General features: G+C 39.3%; 1 protein-coding gene across 1 annotated transcript in view; it reads right to left on the bottom strand.

Annotated features, from left to right (window-relative positions):
• Positions 1–14,535, bottom strand: part of OSTM1 (osteoclastogenesis associated transmembrane protein 1) — a 33,092-nt gene extending 18,557 nt beyond the window's left edge. Inside the window, exons 1-2 of the mRNA XM_028104202.2 lie at positions 14,057–14,535; positions 8,971–9,085 (exon numbers count right to left, since the gene is read on the bottom strand). Of these exons, the coding sequence (XP_027960003.1) occupies positions 8,971–9,085; positions 14,057–14,455 (514 nt within the window). The 5' untranslated portion in view covers positions 14,456–14,535. The remainder of the gene's footprint in view (positions 1–8,970; positions 9,086–14,056) is intronic.
• Between the last annotated feature and the right edge of the window lie 3,620 nt (positions 14,536–18,155).

The following is an 18,155-nucleotide window of genomic DNA, read 5'->3' as shown; positions in this document are numbered from 1 at the left end:
TTCTTGCTTTCTACACATCTAGGATATAGGTGCAAGGGCCTGGCTTCATATCCTGAAACTTGGGGTCAGTCATTTCAATCTCACTCTTTCAGAGTCCTTGCCCTCCTTACCTTCCACATACTCACAAACATCTCTAATCCTGGACAACCTCCGGTTACTTTCTCTACTCCCAATTCTGTTTGTAGCACATTATTATAGAAAATTCTAAGGTTATAATTAAGGGACTCAATTCCAATGCTAATCTCAGGGCCACAAAACAATCCTTGTAGACACCCTACCAATTATTCCACAAGGAACATTCCAAATATTTTCTATTCTCTAGTACCTACTCCACCCTACTCTTGTCCTTAATTTCAACTGATGGTTGTATATTATACCCACTCAGGGACATCTAATATGATCTCTCTCAACTGGGAGTGGAGACAGGATAAGAAGCTGTTGCAATTATCAAGGAGAAAGGTAACAATGCAAACAAAGAATTCAATGGGTAAGAGATAGATCAAATAGGTAGTGAAAGGTACTAGATATAGCCCCCTCAAAATATGCCTCTTTGGCATACAGACTATTATTTTTTAAAAAAAGATTTATTTATTTGAGAGAGAGCGTTGGGGTGGGAGGTGGGGAGGGCAGAAGGAGGGAGGGAGGGAGGGAGGGAGGGTCTCAAGCAGACCCCACACTGGACTCAGGGCCAATCTCACAACCCTGAGATCATGACCTGAGCCAAAATCAGGAGTTGGCTGCTTAACGGAACGAGCCACCCAGGTGCCCCTGGCATATTAGCCACTGGGAACCAGCAGAAGCAGGAAAAGTGGTCTAAAAACAGGGAACACATTATGTTTTGTAAGTAAAATTTACATTTATAATTTCCATTTCTAAAGATGTCTCCTTCCAAGTGGAAGGAAGAGGATGACTCTAACAATTCTAACCAATGGAAAGGCTCTAACTTAAATCTGCATAATCAACCTGCCTCAACAACCCTGGTTTACCATACTTTTCCCGCTTACCTTCTCATAACTTGCCTCCTCCATCTAGAAGTCCCAAACCCCCTTTCTTCTGATTAGCCTAAGATGATATATATAAGTCCAAATTCTAACCATCCCTTTGGATTACTCCCATCACTGGGTACTCTAATATATCCATGCACATCGCTCATGTTAATCAACTTATTTTTTTAAGATTTTATTCATTTATTTGAGAGAAAGAGAGATAACGAACAAGTAGGCAGAGGGGCAGGCAGAGGCAGAGGGAGAGGGAGAAGCAGGCTCTCCGCTGAGCTGAGCAGGGAGCCTGATGCGGGGCTTGATCCCAGGACCCTGGGATCATGACCTGAGCCGAAGGCAGCGGCTTAACCGACTGAGCCACCCAGGCGCTCCATGTTAATCAACTTCTGTTTTTCCTCTTCTTTTTTTTTTTTAATTTTATTTATTTATTTGAGAGAGAAAGAGAGAGAGCACATGGGGTGGGGGGAGGTCAGAGGGAGAAGCAGAATCCCCGCCGAGCAGGGAGCCCGATGCGGGACTCGATCCCGGGACTCCAGGATCATGACCTGAGCCGAAGGCAGTTGCTTAACCAACTGAGCCACCCAGGCGCCCTGTTTTTCCTCTTCTTAATCTGTTTTTGGCCAGTCTAATTTACAGAGTTCCAGCCAGAGAACTTAAATGGGTAGAGGAAAGAGGTTTTTTCCCCTCCCCTACAGGAGACACTAGGCTATGACACACTGTGAGATATGCACGTGCTCTTTCATAATATTAAGAGGCAGGCACGATCATTATCCCCATCCTCTAAATAAGGAACAGACGCTTAGAGCAATTAAGGAAGATGCCTGTGGCCACAAAACTGGTAAGTGAAAACCTGAAATTCCTATTCAGTCTGATTCCTGAGCCTGCATTTTCAAACACTGAAATAAATAAAATATTCACATCTATAGTCTTTTTTTAAGATTTTATTTTTAAGTAATCCCTACCTTCAACGTGGGGCTCAAACTCACCACCCCAAGATCAAGAGTTGCATACTGTTCGGGCTGAGCCAGCCAGGTGCCTCTCACATCTATATTCTAAACCATTAAAGTTCAATCCTGGGAATCAACGAATATATGCCACCACTCCTCCTTCCGCTACCGACAGCTGTCTTACATCACGCAGGGACTCAGGGGATTCAGGCAGTCACTACCAACTGATCAGTACTGGCAACTAACATGAACCTTAAACCTGGTGAGCAGGAGGGCAGCAACTAGCATATTAAAACTCCTTGGTGCAAATTAGAAAAAGACATCTTCTCTGGGTAGATTAATCACAAAAAGGCACTCCTGCCTCCAGAAGCTGAGCTGGAATTTCAGCCCCATTCACCCCTTTATGCCCTAGTGCAGGGCTTGGTATATAGCTGGTATGCATGGGGCCCTGCTGATGAACCTATTCCTAGAGTCTTTCCCTCTGTGAACTCCTATACCCTGCATTCTCCACATCTTTATCTTCTCAAGAATGTAAGTCCCATTTAGAGAAATAAAGTAATGTAATGAAGATCATACATCAAGTTAGTAATACAAAATACAAATACAAAATATACTTTCAGACTTTCAGAAATACAAAATATACTTTCAGACTTTCCATTAAGTACTCTTCATTACACCACTTTTTCTTTACTATTTGAAAACGTTACTCCATCAGCTTTCAAAAAGCTCACAAATTCTTTTTTTAAAAAAGATAACATAAACCCCTCTTAATCCTGGTTTAATGTCACCACGAAGTAGCCTTGAATCCTTTCACACATGAGGCAGTATATAATATATAAAAACAAATACAACTACAAATATGCAGAGTATTAGTATATTGGCCTAAAAGATTAATCAGGTTTTCTGTTTTTGTAGTTGACATTTTGCAGGGAGTAGTGGGAATACAATTTCATCCATAGCAATTGCACATCTATGTTAATGAGCCATGTCATGGCAACTGACACACAGTATAGGGATAGATGAGTGTGTGTGGGTCCCTGGACTGCCTACAGCAGTAGTATAAAGCACATGAATGTGAGAGAACAGTGGCAATTTCTTCTCTACAGTATGTAACTGAAATAATTTCTTTATAAAGAATTTATAGGATAATTATGGAAAATAAAAATAATTTATAAAGGAAGCTTCCTCTGAACAAAAGAACTTAATCTCTTCTATTTTACTGACAACCATTCCTTTTCATTTAAAATAATTCGAAAATTAAACTAAAAGCTAATATAGACTGGTCATCTTGTTAAGTACCACATTAATGCAGTACCGTCAAAATTTTTTCAGTGATCATTAGAGAGTGGCATTATAAAGCACAAAGGAGTTCATTTATACAATACGGTTTAAAATGTCTTCATTATTAAAGAGCCCTGACTTTCTGATTTAAAATAAAGGAAGTCCACTAAAATTCCTCTTTTATGCTTTTGTAAGAATTGGGAGCATAATGTTATAAACAGTGAGAAGCTATATATTTTAGAAATTAGTAAGTTAAGGAATATTAGTAATAATAAAGCTTCCTATAAGCACTAAGTGAAGTGGTTATTATGAATTTTCCACATCTCAGATAATCAATGCAGCCTCATCAAGGACAGATTAGCATAGCTTCTTTCTCAGTGAGGGCTCAAGCATCAGCTCTAGAAGCATTCTTAAAGGTGTGGAGGATTCAAGTTGATATCATGACGGAAATTATTAGCATCTTTAGATAAAGTATTTGGCATCCATTAGGAGTTTGTATAAAGATCTCTGCTGTTTTACAAAATTAGTTTTATAGAAAACAACAATCACCAATTTCTGAAAAATAGGGCAAGCTTCAGAAAATATAGTATAAACTGTGAGAACTTTGTACCTGAAGAACATAATTAAGTTTAATGAGTATGAAAACAAAGACTTTTTAGATTATAAGATACAAATAAGTGAGTCTAATGCTTAAATTACCATGTAGATAAAATGAGAAAGAGGGGTTCTGCTTAACTGAACTTTCGGTTAACCATGAAGTTTTATTATTGCCTTTTTTTTTTTGTTTTCATTTATTTGGAGAGAGAGAGTGAGTGAGAGAGAGAGAGCGTGCGTACCAGCAGGGGGAAGGGCAGAGGGAGAAGCAGACTCCCTGCCAATGGGAGAGTCCAATGTGGGCTCAATCCCCAGACTCCGGAATCATGACCTGAGCCGGTTTAACTGACTGAGCCACTCAGGCGTCCCTTAATAATTGACTTTTAAGGAATTAAGACATGGGCGCCTGGGTGGCTCAGTTGGTTAAGCGACTGCCTTTGGCTCAGGTCATGATCCTGGAGTCCCAAGATCGAGTCCCGCATCGGGCTCCCTGCTCAGCAGGGAGTCTGCTTCTCCCTCTGACCCCCCACCCTCTCATGCTCTCTATCATTCTCTCTCTCTTAATAAATAAAAATCTTAAAAAAACAAAAAAAGGAATTAAGACACAGTAAGTGAAGGGTGATAGACTATGTCTTTCTTAAAATATGCCTCTTTGCCTTAAGGATTATTTTGAGCTAAAGTCACTTGAAAAACAACAAACACAGATAGCTTTCTGTGAATTGCCCTTATCTACCTAAAGACAGATGTTCCAAAAGAAACTCAATTATCATAAAGCCCTTCCCTGGGAGTTTCATCAACTAGGTAAGATTAACTCTTTTTTTTTTAAGATTTTATTTATTTTTTTGACAGAGAGAGACAGCTAGAAAGGGAACACAAGCAGGGGGAGTGGGAGAGGGAGAAGCAGGCTCCCAGCTGAGCAGGGAGCCCGATGTGGGGCTTGATGTGGGGCTCGATCCCAGAAACCTGGGATCATGACATGCGCTGAAGGCAGATGCTTAACGACTGAGCCACCCAGGCGCCCCGATAAGATTGACTCTTACCACAGGAAAGGAGACCAATGGAACAGAATCCAGAGTCAGGAATAAACCCCAGCATATAAAGTCAACTATGAGCTGAATTCATAGAAAGAGAAGAATGGTGATTGCCAGGGGCTGGAGGAAATGGGGAGCTGTTGGTCAAAGGATACAAACCTCCAGTTTTAAGATAAGTCCTAGGAATCTAATGTACAGCATGGTAATTATAGTTAGCAATACTTACTATCTTATATACTTACATATTTGAAAGTTGCTAAGAGAGTAAATCTTAAACATTCTCACCACAAAAAAGAAATGGTAATTATGTGACATATTACACCTCACACCATGGTGATAAGCATTTTGCAAAACAGATCAAATCAATACACTGTACACCTTAAATTTATGTCTATTATAGAAAGAGAAAACAGAGAACCAAAACACTATACCATAAAACAATCCATGGTCTCATCAAAGCTTGTGAGCCTGCTAATTATTCAACTGTCAGATGCAAAGGATAACTAAGAAGCATGTCAATAATAAGGCTATCCCTGTGTCAACAATACACTTTTGATAATAGCTTTAAAATTCTGTACAGGAGAAATACTGATATATTTCCTTTACTACTTAGCAGTCTCCACAAGAACTAGTTTCCATGTTATTTGTAATGTGAATTGGAAAAGCTGAGCTGTTAACATTTCTTTTAAGCCTCCATCAATTTCCAGAACCTTCTTTCCTTCTAAGACTAATATCATTCAAAGACATAGGAATTCTAAAGATAAAAGAGATGGGAGTGGTACATGGATGACACTCTCTTTTTTATTGGGTTTCTAGCCTTCCTTTCATCAACTAATAACTGCAGAGACAACCCACAGCTAGATCAAGTAGAAAGGAAAGGTGCTTTTTAGCAGTGCATTAATTTTAATAATATTCTTTTAAACAATATTTTAGCTTTTATAATTTTATATTTTTAATAATCTTTTATTATATTCTGGTCTCCTACAGTCATATTTTGAAGTAGTATTTACTAGTTTCCTACAGTACAAAATTACAACATCCAAGCAAACTTCTGACCAGGCACAGTTCCTTTAAAATTATAACATAATATGACTGTTGTCTTCCATTTATTAAAAGAATAAACATCGCTGTATTCTTCTACATATTTCTAAAGGTCAGTGATTTAAAAAAACAATGAATGAATAGGTAAGAAATAGATGTTCTTTTTAAGTGCACAAGTAAGTGGAAACCTTTATTATCATTCATTAAGAAAATAAAAGAGTGGGGGTGCCTGGGTGGCTCAGTTGGTTATGCATCCAGCTCTTGGTTTCTGCTCAGGTTGTAATCTCATGGTCCTGAGATCAAGCCCCAGAGCTGGCTCTGTACTCAGCACGGAGAGAATTAAGATTCTCTCTCCTTCTCCCTTTGCCCCTCCCCACCTCAAATAAATAAATAAATCTTTAAAAAAAAAAGAGAGAGAGAGAGAGAGAGTAAAGATCCCATGAAATTAGTGTTTAATAGATCTGGTTGCTAGAAATGCAATTTCATGAGAACTTGATGCCAGATCACTGCTGAGCATTTACATTTTCCTAGAAAATGTGCAAATCTATTAAAAAATTTTTTTCATATTATCTCGTTTTAATTTTATGTAGTATTAATTGTTCTTTGGAAAAGGAGAATATTTTACCTTTATATTTTTAGTAAAAGATTAAGCTTTCCATATATCAAGCATGTATATAGCATAAATACACCCTGCTTCTTTCACCTGACCACGTCAGGTGACCAAATTAATTTTAATTAGGAAGTACGCATTTCATTTGTTCTTCAAAATAAGTTCAATCAAGGAATATTTTCAAGATAGGACGGCTCACAGAAAAGCAAAGTTATCCTAAGAATTTATTCTAAAGAGTTTTATAACTACCATATTAAGTAAATATGTAGCAAAATGTTTTCTTTTTTTTTAACTAACTGGAAAAGAAAGCTACTTTGAATTAGTGAAGTCTTTGTCACAAAACATCTTTTAAAGAAAAGACGCTCTGGGGCGCCTGGGTGGCTCAGTCTTAAGCATCTGCCTTCACTCGGGTCATGGTCCTGGGATCAAGCCACGCAGTCAGGCTCCCTGCTCAGCAGGGAGTCTGCTTCTCCCTCTCCCTCTGCTGCTCCCCCTGCTTGTGCTCTCCTTCTATCACGCTCTCCGTGTCAAATAAATAAATAAAATCTTTAATTAAAAAAAAAGATGCTTTACCTCTCAAGTATAAAAACTTAAGTCACACCAGTCAAAAGAAGTGAACCCCAATTTATATTCCATTTATTCTAATTAATTTTAAGTTAATTATAATTAATATATTTTTCCTATATCAATGTATTTAAGGGCTTAAGAATACTTAAAAATAGCTCTCCTATATAGGGTAAGCAAACTGTTCAATCATATTTATACTAGAAACTTCTACACCAGAAAAGTAAAGCTTTTGCTCTTAAAAAAAAAAAAAAGGTAACTGTCAGCCAAGCCTCTGTTCAAATTACCAATCTGAATAGAGACAAAATTAAGAGAGTCAATACTCAATATACCATGATGTACTACAAAGAAAAGAAACTTAGCAGGGGTCTTTTTGCCATTTAGTTTTTCTCATACGAACTAAACAAAAAGACAAATCCTTAGAAAAGTTAAACTCATTAATGACTGACAGGTACACAGATTTTTTAATACTGCGGATTTCTCCTGCCCATGCCCTACTTTATGTTTTCTTTGCTTCTTGCCTAAACTATTTTGTAATAACTTCCTCACTGGTCTCTCTCTTCCTCTTCCAATGGGATTCCATAAAAAGAAAAAATAAAGGGTCCTTGTGGTAAAAAAAAGAAAAAAAAAAGCTACAGATGGTGACTATAGCTACTGTGAGCATTGAGTAATGTATAGAATTGTCGAATCACTAAGTTGCACCCCTGAAACTAATATAACATTGTAGGCCAACTATACTTCAGTAATTTTTTAATGAAATACATAAAAAAATAAAAAGCTTGGAAAGTGCTAGGTTAAATGTTAAAAAAGATTTTTTTAACCTGTAGTACTTCTGCCTTTAATATTCCATGTGTATTGTAAATGTCCAAAATACTATAATATACAACCATTTCTTAATAAAATGCTTATGATAAACTACTGTATCAGTCAAGGTCCTATTTTCCTTTTCCAATTTTACCTCCCACTGTGCTTCCAGACCCTGGAACACCTACTACTCTTTTACACCTCTGTGTCTCTGTCCATGATGCCTAGTTCTCTGCAGTGTCCTTCCTCTCATCTCTACTTACTGAAATCACGCCTAGCCATAAAGGTATAGGATCAAAAGGTACCTCCACCAGGAAGTCATTTCAAATTCTCCCCAACTTATTTTCTACTTCCCCCAACGATTCTATAACTTTATTAAGGAATTTATTTGTCTGCCTTAGATTATCCTATAAACATAACTTTCTCCCTTACTAAATTATAAGGCATGGAAAAGAAGAACTGCCTAGTACACAGCTGGTATTCAAAACACAAACTGAAATAGTTTTAATTTTTCCAAAGAGTGCCTGAAAATAGATCTCATTGTGTTATACAAATACATATAAACTTGCAAAACTAGTAGAACAGATGTTACCATCTCCCATTACCACCATTTGACAGATTATAAACATAATTATTATTATATTAAACAGTTAACATTTCAACATTATGTGCCAGCTACTCAGCTAAGTTCTTTACACAATTTTTTCATTTAATCCTAAACACAATCTTATAAGATAGATTCCATTATTATCCCCAATTCATCCCCAAATCAGATGAGGAAACTGAAGGTCCAAGAGGTGAAGTTACAAGCCCAAGTCTGACTGCAAGTGAGTCAGGGTTAGGAAGTGCCAGAGCTTAGAATCAAGGCCAGATCTGTCTGACTGCAAAATTCATCCTGTCAACTGCTACACTTTTCTGCCTTTCAATATTTGCCCAAGGAATTCCCACTAATAAACCATGATGCTAATTGTAGTTCATTTAAACTTAGTAATAAAAAGCATTATCTAGCTTCAAAGATCTCAAAATTCACTAAAATAAAATCTGACCTCTATACTATTGAACCACAACTGCAACATAAAAATGAAAGAATTACTTACTTGCACAATTTGCCTTCTGCCATGTGGAATTAAAAAACTCAGACAGAATCACAACTATCTGCATTCTATCTGCCATTAAGAGACTTTTGGCACAACTATGACTCTCTGATGTATTCTGTAACAAAAAGATAGAAAAATACAATCTGAGTATTTTTAGACTTCCCAAACAAAAGCTTTAGGAAAAAAAACCCTTATAAAAATAACTAAACTATTTATTAAAAGCATTTTTTAACATTGTTTGATATAATCAAATAATGATGTCATTAATAACAACGGTAATAAAACAAAAGCAGCTAAATATTTATTGATACCAGGTTCATTGGCAAGGGAAGAAAATCTTTGCTTCTTAAATACTTGCTTCTATAGAACAATCTCAACCACTTAGGCCCAAACCGCGTGCATCGTATTTCTTACTTTTTATACATAGGAAAAAATTCTGGAAAGCTTTCATCAAAATGTAGCACTGGTTATCTCTGAATAACGGAAATGAGGTGATTTTCATTTTCTTTTTTGCCTCTTTTACACTAAATTTTTCTACAATTTGATTACAAAATATTTAAGTTTCATCTTCTGGGAAATTTTTGGTTCAAAACCTTATAAATCACAAAAAAATGGGACACACAAATTTGTACCCAAATAGCTTATACCCACATAGAATATGCTTTCCACAGATCATTTTAATAATGAAACTCACACTCTGCAAAAAAGTAAATCCAAGTTCCTAAATTATTTGATCCTTATCGATTTCTTTTCCCTTTTGCCCCAAGCAAGGAATTAAGTCATGCTGACCCTTCATTCTTTCAAAGTTATTTAACTCCTACTACTTACTTACCAGGCACTCTAAGAATCCTGGAGTTTTGAGGATACAGAAAGTATAATGCCATAAACACTGGGACTTCAAGAACCTCCCCAGAGGTTAACTACCAAGTCTTGTCAATTCTACCTCCTACATATCTCTGAAATCTATCCATTTCCCTCCAGCACAATGGTCCCCATGTAGCCTAGCCACCATTTCTTACAACACTGCAAGAGTCTCTTAATTCATCTCCCACACGTATTCTTCCCCTATCCTCCCCATCCTGTTCCCTCCACTTTTTCTCACGTAACCAGATGGTGTTTAAAGTACCAATCTGATCACGTCATTCTACAGAATTAAACCTCTCAATAACATCTCACTGCTTCAACATGAAAGTCTAAAACCCTTAACATACCTAATAAGGCCCACATGACAGGGTACCTGCCCACTTCTTCAGGCTCAGATCACTAGTGTACTCCTGACTCATACTACTGAGTTCTTTCTAGTGCTCAAACACACCAGACTCAGAGTCTTCACACCTGCTACTTTTTACATGTATACCTTCTCACCTCTGCCCCACACCCTCTCAGATTTTAAATATCAGCTTTAACCACTGACCACTCAACCTACCACCAGCCCTAGTCAAGATCAGCTCCCTTATATGCTTTGGTAGCATCTGGGGTTTTTTACTGTGCAACAGTTATCACATCTGAATTAAATAATTACTTGTATTATTATATGCTTAGTATCTGTTTTCCCTACCAGATGACAAGCTCTGCTTATTTACAGCTATATCCCTAGTAACTACTACTAGCCGGCACATAGTAGGTACTCAATACTTTTCTTGAATGAATGCATAAGCATTATTTTCTGATCACTAATGAAAGACAGATTATTATGTTATTCTATGTTCTGAGTTTCTCCCTATATTCCTAAGACTTTATCAGTCTATAGTTTTAAAAAGTATGTTGAACAGTTCCAGGTACACACCTCTAATCACTAGCACCTACATAAATATATATACATATCTTTGTATATCTATACCTATTTTTATAAATTTTAAACAAACCAAGTAGAATGAGATAGAGCTAAGCAATTCGGAGTTTGGGAGTCAAAGCATCCTGGCAACTTCTCTGAGGATGCTGAACAGCTCACTGAAACCACTATCAGTTTATACTAAAAGAAGAAAGTATGACTCTAAGGAAGAGGAAATCTGTCAGTTATACCATTCAAGTTTCACAAATCACTGTATTCTTTACCTTCAGGTAATAAAACTATATGTGGTCCTTGTCTCAGTAATTCCAAGAGGAAGTGACAAGAAAATAGAATTCTCATCAGACAATTCTGTTAAATTGAACGAATTAGCTTGCTGTACCAGAGAAATAGCTTGCAAATTTCTACCTTTGATTCTCTTTCTCCTTGTTATACTTCCCTCCTCTCTCAATAAATCCATGGACATGGATTCACCCTGAAGAGATGATAAAGGATATCTTATTCAAAATTCAGCTTATAGGTTTTCTTTGATTAACCCCACCTTGCTCTGTCCCCTCCTTTAATTCAGCATCTCCCTTAACCCTTTTGCTGTAAATTGCTATTGTACAAAATATAATAGTCACATTGATGATTTTTTCCTCTTTTCTTTTTCTCAAAATAGGTTTATTTCCCCAACTATGCTGATAGTTTGAAGGTTGGGCCTTATCACCCTTTTCCTTCTGTATCGTTTTACCAGCCCAATATTTAAGAATAGCATGTGCTTGCTGATTAAACTGACTTAAAGGAAAGATTGAGCCTATGTGAGTCAAATACATTACTCCCTAGAAATAACCCCCACACACACACAAAGAACAACTGATTCCTTCAAGTTCACTTCTAAGAAACTCAACACTTTTTTCCCGTAAGTTCATTATTACACATGATGATTCAATACCCAAACCAATCCAAGAAAGCCTATTAAATCCATGAAGTACCTCAGAACCATAGAAATCATGGTTTTGAGCAACAAAGCACATCCACCTCTACTGAGGAAAGGAAGGGAAAGAGATCAAGGTCTAGGATGGATTGGAGAGGAAATCCAGATTGAGTAAAGGGTTTTTCTGCCTTTTTTTTTTTTTAAACTCTTTACTCTCTTCCTTTCACACAAAGGTGAAGTGAGCCTGGTACCCAAATCACTGGCAGAATCTGACTGACACAAACAAGAGGAAGGAAGTTTCTGCCCCACCCCACCCCACCCCCCACCAAGCCTCTCTTGGGCAATGAGGATTTCATGTGGAAATTCAAGCACAGATTGGGTGATGACCATAATACTGTACCACTAGAGTTTGGGGTTATTTTTTAACCTCTTCTAATTCCACAGTATCTACACAAATGAGGAAAGCATTTGCTCCTTCAAAAGATCCAAACTTTGCATCATGATTCAGTATCTTGGCCATAAAACAACTCACCTAATTGCTCAAAATAGAATATACCTTGCTATAGTGACAGGGACAAGTCTTGGGTACTTTATTTTTAAATCATAGAAAGACAGATGGATAGGGATATACATCTGCCTTGCTATACCTAATAGAAGTATGCCTGAAAAATATTGCAGGTAAGCCTAAATTTATTTAAACCATGTTAAAATCAAATGCAAATAGAGACCAGACTTGAACATTCCCTGATCAGACAAAACCAGTTTAGTCATACAAACAAAAGCTTAATTTGGCTTACTTTGCAAGACAAGTGAGGCTAACATGAACTGGGCCTCTTCTTGCTTATCTCTTTGAAAATCATAAACCAGACTTCTCCTGTTCCCCAAAATTGATATGAGGTAATTACTAACCAATTCTCTTTAAGAAAATTCCTATGAAAAGTAAAAAGAAAATTCCTATACTGAAACCAAATCTGTGGAGAATTAACGCAGTCACTCTTGCATACTATGTACATTGCTTTATAACAATGCATCTCTGAGCCTCATTCCATCTTTTGTTTTGAGTGCTCCCAGTTTGCAAACTGTCTTTTTGGTGTGTGCACAATGAACTTTTACTAATTGCTACTTCAGTGATTCATTGGTTTTACTTGTTTTTTCCAAACTTGAAAACTAGCTCTTTACCGAAAGACTGCCCACATAATTTATTTAATGCAAATAAATTTCCTATTTATGTAAAAAAAAAATAATTTGTTAAGTAATATCAGGTTGACTTAAAGCAGGATGCAACTCTATATAAGTTCATATTTTGTCAGATAAACTATGATTTATGAAATAATTCCAATCACATTTTCGTGAGACTACTTGTCCTCTCAATACAAGAGGAAATTTCCCTCTCCACAATCCCAACGTCATTCTTCATGTTTTTCCTTTACAAGGCATATCCAGCCCACACCTCATGACTCCTACCAGCTCTGACACTCTTATCCTTTACTGCTCTAGACCCTATAAGTTTCTTATTAGCAGGAACATGTATTCTCTCCCTTTCTCTTTCTTATTAAACCCCTCACAGGACCTACCACATGACCAGAAAAGTGCTAAGAGTACCAAAAATGGAGGGCAGATATACCACTTCCTAAAATTTTAGCTCCCATTTACTGAGAATTACTACTACGTGCTAGTTTTCTAAGAGCTCCTTTTATCTTATCGATAAGAAAACAGGCATAGAGAATTTAAGTAACTTGCCCAGAATATGCCAGCTAATAGGAACTGGACTCCTGGCTGACCAGCCACAGACTGTCTTAATCACTAAGATAAGCTCTCACAGGTTATCTCTTTTAATCTTTGTAACAGTCACATCAGGCAGCTGTTTTTCTCCATTTTGCAGAGGAGTAAACTAAGACTACAAGATAATTAATTCAAGCCCAAGCTGCTATAAAGTGGTGGATCTGATATTATCTGGCTACAAAGCTCAAGCCTCCTAAGCACTACCACATTATTGTTTCCCCCCTCTACTTGGAGTTTCAGGAAAGGGTTCTTCCTGGGAACACCAGGTAGAGATGGGAAGAAGCTGTGTCAGAGTGGGGTGAAGACAGTAAAGGAGGGAAACGAAAGGTAGGGTTAAGGGCACAGGACCCCCGCAAAAAACAGCCATACCTATCTGCAAACATGTATCAAGAAGATGCCCAACAGCAGCCATGAAGGCAAAACTCCAAACTCCAAGACCTATAATGCCACCCACTCTTCTGATGCCCCAAACTGCACAGTCCCAGTCTAATCCCTTTTCCTTACAAACAGGGAAACTGAGGCCCCCAGAGTAAACCATCATTACATCCTCCTTTCCCAACCCTCCACGCTGGAGGTCCCGAGTGTGCTCCTCTACCCACCCCCACGGCTCGACTGATGTTGTCCATCTTGTTGGCGACCTGTTGGAAGAGGGGGTAGCAGGTCTGACAGAGGCGCACCGGCCGGGCGCTGCGCACTAGACACCCGGTCAGCTCTGCGCTGCTGTTGGCGAAGTCCAGTAACAGCTCCCGACACTCGGGATTCAGATCCGGCAGGTCCGGGGGTAGAGACAGCCCCAGCCTTCCGCCCTGCAGCAGCGTCAGGGACAAGTCCTCCACCTCCAGCAACTGCTGCTCCGATAGGAGGTCGTGAAGGACCCTGTGGGGGCTGCTGACCAAGGCGAGAGCGCCCAGAGCCAGCCCCGACCACAGCAGCGGCACCAGCAGCAGCCGCGGCAGAAGCAACGACCTCCGCCACGCGACTGTCGCGTCCGGACCCATTGCGGGGTTCACAAACCCCAAGGCACTCACTGCCGCCACTCCACCCCCAGCCGGTGCTGGCGACCGCCGCCGCTTCCGGCTTGTCGGCGCAGGCCGCGAGCGGGGTCACGAGGCGCGCGCGTCATGGCCCCGCCTTCGGCGCGCGGCGCCCCGCCCCATTGGCTGCCGAGAGTCTCTCGCAGCCCTCGGGCCGGCGCGCGTGCGGAAGCGCGCACACACAGGCGGGTTCGCGCTCCCAGCCGGCTACGAGCACCTGACTGGAAGGATGCGAGACCGAGGGCGGCGTCAGGCTGTGGACCATCGAGCGGAGGCTCGCCCACCCTGTGACTACAGGCGTCCACCACGTCGAACAATTGAATCTCGGGGATCTGGGCCCTCGGTCGCCCACCGCTTTGGGAGTTCCCAGCGTTCTAGAAGTCTGAGGAGTTACTGCACACCGCAGAAAGCCGGACGGCCTCCGCCGTGGGAATTACGAGTGAGTTCCTTGAGAAAGCCTGCTGGCAGGTGCCTTTGCAGGTTTTTGCTTGGTGGTTTCTTAGCATAATTTCCTCCTTCATCCTGTTTGGAAAGAGTAATAACATCTGTTGATTATTTTGGGTGGTGGAGCCTAGTGGCTTCCGAGCTTTTTTTTCTTTTAACTTGAAACTGTCAACGTCAGCGTTGTCCAATAGTCCTTGTACAATAATGGAAGAATTCTAGATCTACATTTTCTAATACGGTAGCCACTAGCCACTTGTGGCTGTTGAGCGGTGGGTGGTAACGTAGCTGCTGCGACCGAGGAACTTAATTTTTAATTGTACTTAATTTAACTGCAGATAGCCTCATCTGGCTCGTGGTGCTGTGTTGGACAGCGCAGGTTCTCTCTCTGTGTAGCCTGGTCCTCGGGTGGCTAATATCCAGGTTCGCTTGGGACTGAAGGGGTTCTCGAGGTGCAGCACAAACCTGCATCCCGTGCAAAACCCTGGAAAGTCCTGGGCAAACCTCATAACTGCAAACTCCCAATTTCTGACATGCCCGAGGCAATGGCAGGGGACACTCTCTAACAAGTGCCAGATGCCATTGCTGGGCTGTAGGATGTAAGCTAATGACCTGGAAAACGGTTTTCTAACAAGTATCTGACGAACAAGTTTGGTAGAAAAAATATTTCCCGGCTGTTTGTACGCTCCTGCTTTCATTTTTGCCTTGTAAATTGCAGAGCTACTGTACTAACTCCCATTCAGCTTATGGTACTAATTTATGTTTCTGAGGGTTCTTAAAGTTACTTGTTACCCAGTCGGTGTGGTTATTGTTTTGTATTCCTAAATTTGCTTGTGATGGCTAAATTTTGTTTTCATTTTCTTTATCAGGAAACTAGTAGGAAACTTGACTTATACTAACAAATGTATTTCCAGAGAAGAAAAAATAAGTTGTCTTAATTTTTCTCAAATGTTATCCTGTAACTTTTAGGTCTTCCTATGCATTAGAATTACCATTCTTAAGAGTTATTTCAGGCATCATCATGAGTAAATTGTTCAAACTCTATGAAAAGTAATGTGGCACAGTCAACAACATTACAAATGCCCGTACTCTGACCCAGCAAGTCCACTTCTAGGAATTTACTTTAAGCATATATAGACATGATTATTAATTGCAGTATTGTTTGTAAGAATAAAAGAATGGGTGAAAAGAGAATGTTAAAGAAATCATGAGCCCTTTCCCCTCTCCCTTCTCTTCAAGGACACTGGAGGATGGGGGGGGAAAGCATGATGCAGCGTATTGGATCGTGGGTAGGGTAAAAAGTTTCTATGCAGGGGAAGGGGCAGCACTGAGTGGGAGTTTGCTTACATTCAGAAGGATTGATCAAATAAGAAACTATATTAAGGATAATGGGAGTCCAGTTTCTTCCTGTCAGAGAAGGGAGTACGATATGAAAACAGAAAAGTCGGGGTGCCTGGGTGGCTCAGTTAAGCATCTGACTCTTGATTTCAGCTCAGGTCATGATCTCAAGGTTATGAGATTGAGCCCTACTTCAGGCTCCTTGCTGGGTGTGGAACCTGCTTAAGATTCTCTCTCTCTCTCTTTCCGTCCCCTCTATGCCCCCCCTAAAAAAAAAAAGAAAAAACTGGAGAAAAGTAGAATGAACTCTGTAGTGTTGGTTTAGAATTAGCTAGATATTGCTAGAATTAGCAACATCAGTGACTGGAATACATATAAATATAGAAATAATTATAGATGTAAATGTATATGTATGTATATTTATATATTTATGCATGCATGCATTCTGTGTGTTTTTGTTTTCCTTGGCTTTGTCCACTGAGAAGGCCTAGTAGCAGAGGCACCCCATTAATAATAATGAGTATTTATAGGGCCCAGATGGTGGCTTCTAAATATTATTCTCCACTAAAGGGAACCAAGAATCCTTGGAGAAGTAACTGATTCCACCACTAGGGCAGGAAAAGTACAAGTTTAGCCTGGATCATCTTGTTGTACCAGAAAGTAAGAAAGAAAAGATAATTTACCCATGTCAAATAACTGTGTTGTACACGTGAAACTAATGTAAAGTCATATGTCAACTATTTTTCAATAAAAAAGGAAGAAAAAGCAATATTATATGCCAATTTAAAAAAAATTTTTTAATTTACCCAAAATTTGAAAGTAAGGCAAAAGAGAGTCAGTATGCTAGAATATTGTTCAACAGGTTCAAGCAAGGATTATTTAATTTTCAAGTCTAGGAGAATAAATGTATGTTTGGCTCTTTACTATTTAATTAGAATTCAAGCACTATGAAGTTACATGTTAATGTGTAGATTGCTCTCTGCTAGAAAAGATAACCCTGCAGGTTATGGTTTGATTACCCTGAGGATCATTAACAAGTTTATATCTAACCTGGCAATCTGATTCTAATATTCTTTCCTTTTTTCAATGTCTGTATCCAGTTTGAGAGACATAATGAATTCATAAATATTTGACACATTTTTATTTTGTATTTGTATAAGAGTCATGTTTTTAAGTTTTTGAAAATTATACTTTAATAGTTATTTCCTTTAGAACATGTGGAATTGGGGCACCTGGGTGGGTGGCTCGGTCATTAAGCGTCTGCCTTCAGCTCAGGTCGTGATCCCAGGGTCCTGGGATCAAGCCCCACATCGGGCTCCCTGCTCAGCGGGAAGCCTGCTTCTCCCTCTCCCACTCCCCCTGCTTGTGTTCCCTCTCTCACTGTGTCTCTCTCTGTCAAATAAATGAAGTCTTAAAAAAAAAAAAAAAAGAGAACATGTGGAATTGGGGGAAAGTAAGGATGTAAGCCAAGAAGATAATCAAAGATGATCAGACAAGGCCCAGAGACCCAGGCCAATAACCACTGTCCCTGCTAACACCTTTCTCCCCTATGGTCTATTCTCACCATTACAGGCGGTGATCCTTTGAAAACCTAAGTTGGATCATGTCACTCTTTATGCTCTGACTCTACCAGTGGCTACACATCTCACTCAAATTTAAAGGCAGTCTTTACTATGTCCTAGAAGGATCTACATGATCTGCCACTCCTACCAGCCTGCCCTTTCCCCCTAACCTGGCTCCCTAGAACTTAATACCATATTTAATCCTATACAGTTATTTATTTTCTGCCTCCTTCCACTGAAATTTAAGCTCCTTGAGTGCAAAGACTGACAGTTTTGTCCACTGCTCTGTCTCTAATACTTAGAACAATGCTTGGCACTTAATA

This window comes from Eumetopias jubatus, unplaced genomic scaffold (assembly GCF_037043125.1).
Source record: "Eumetopias jubatus isolate StellerSeaLion01/CBP00866 unplaced genomic scaffold, mEumJub1_p1.0 scaffold_6, whole genome shotgun sequence".
Classification (NCBI taxonomy): domain Eukaryota; kingdom Metazoa; phylum Chordata; class Mammalia; order Carnivora; family Otariidae; genus Eumetopias; species Eumetopias jubatus.
This window is presented reverse-complemented; position numbering and strand designations above follow the sequence as displayed.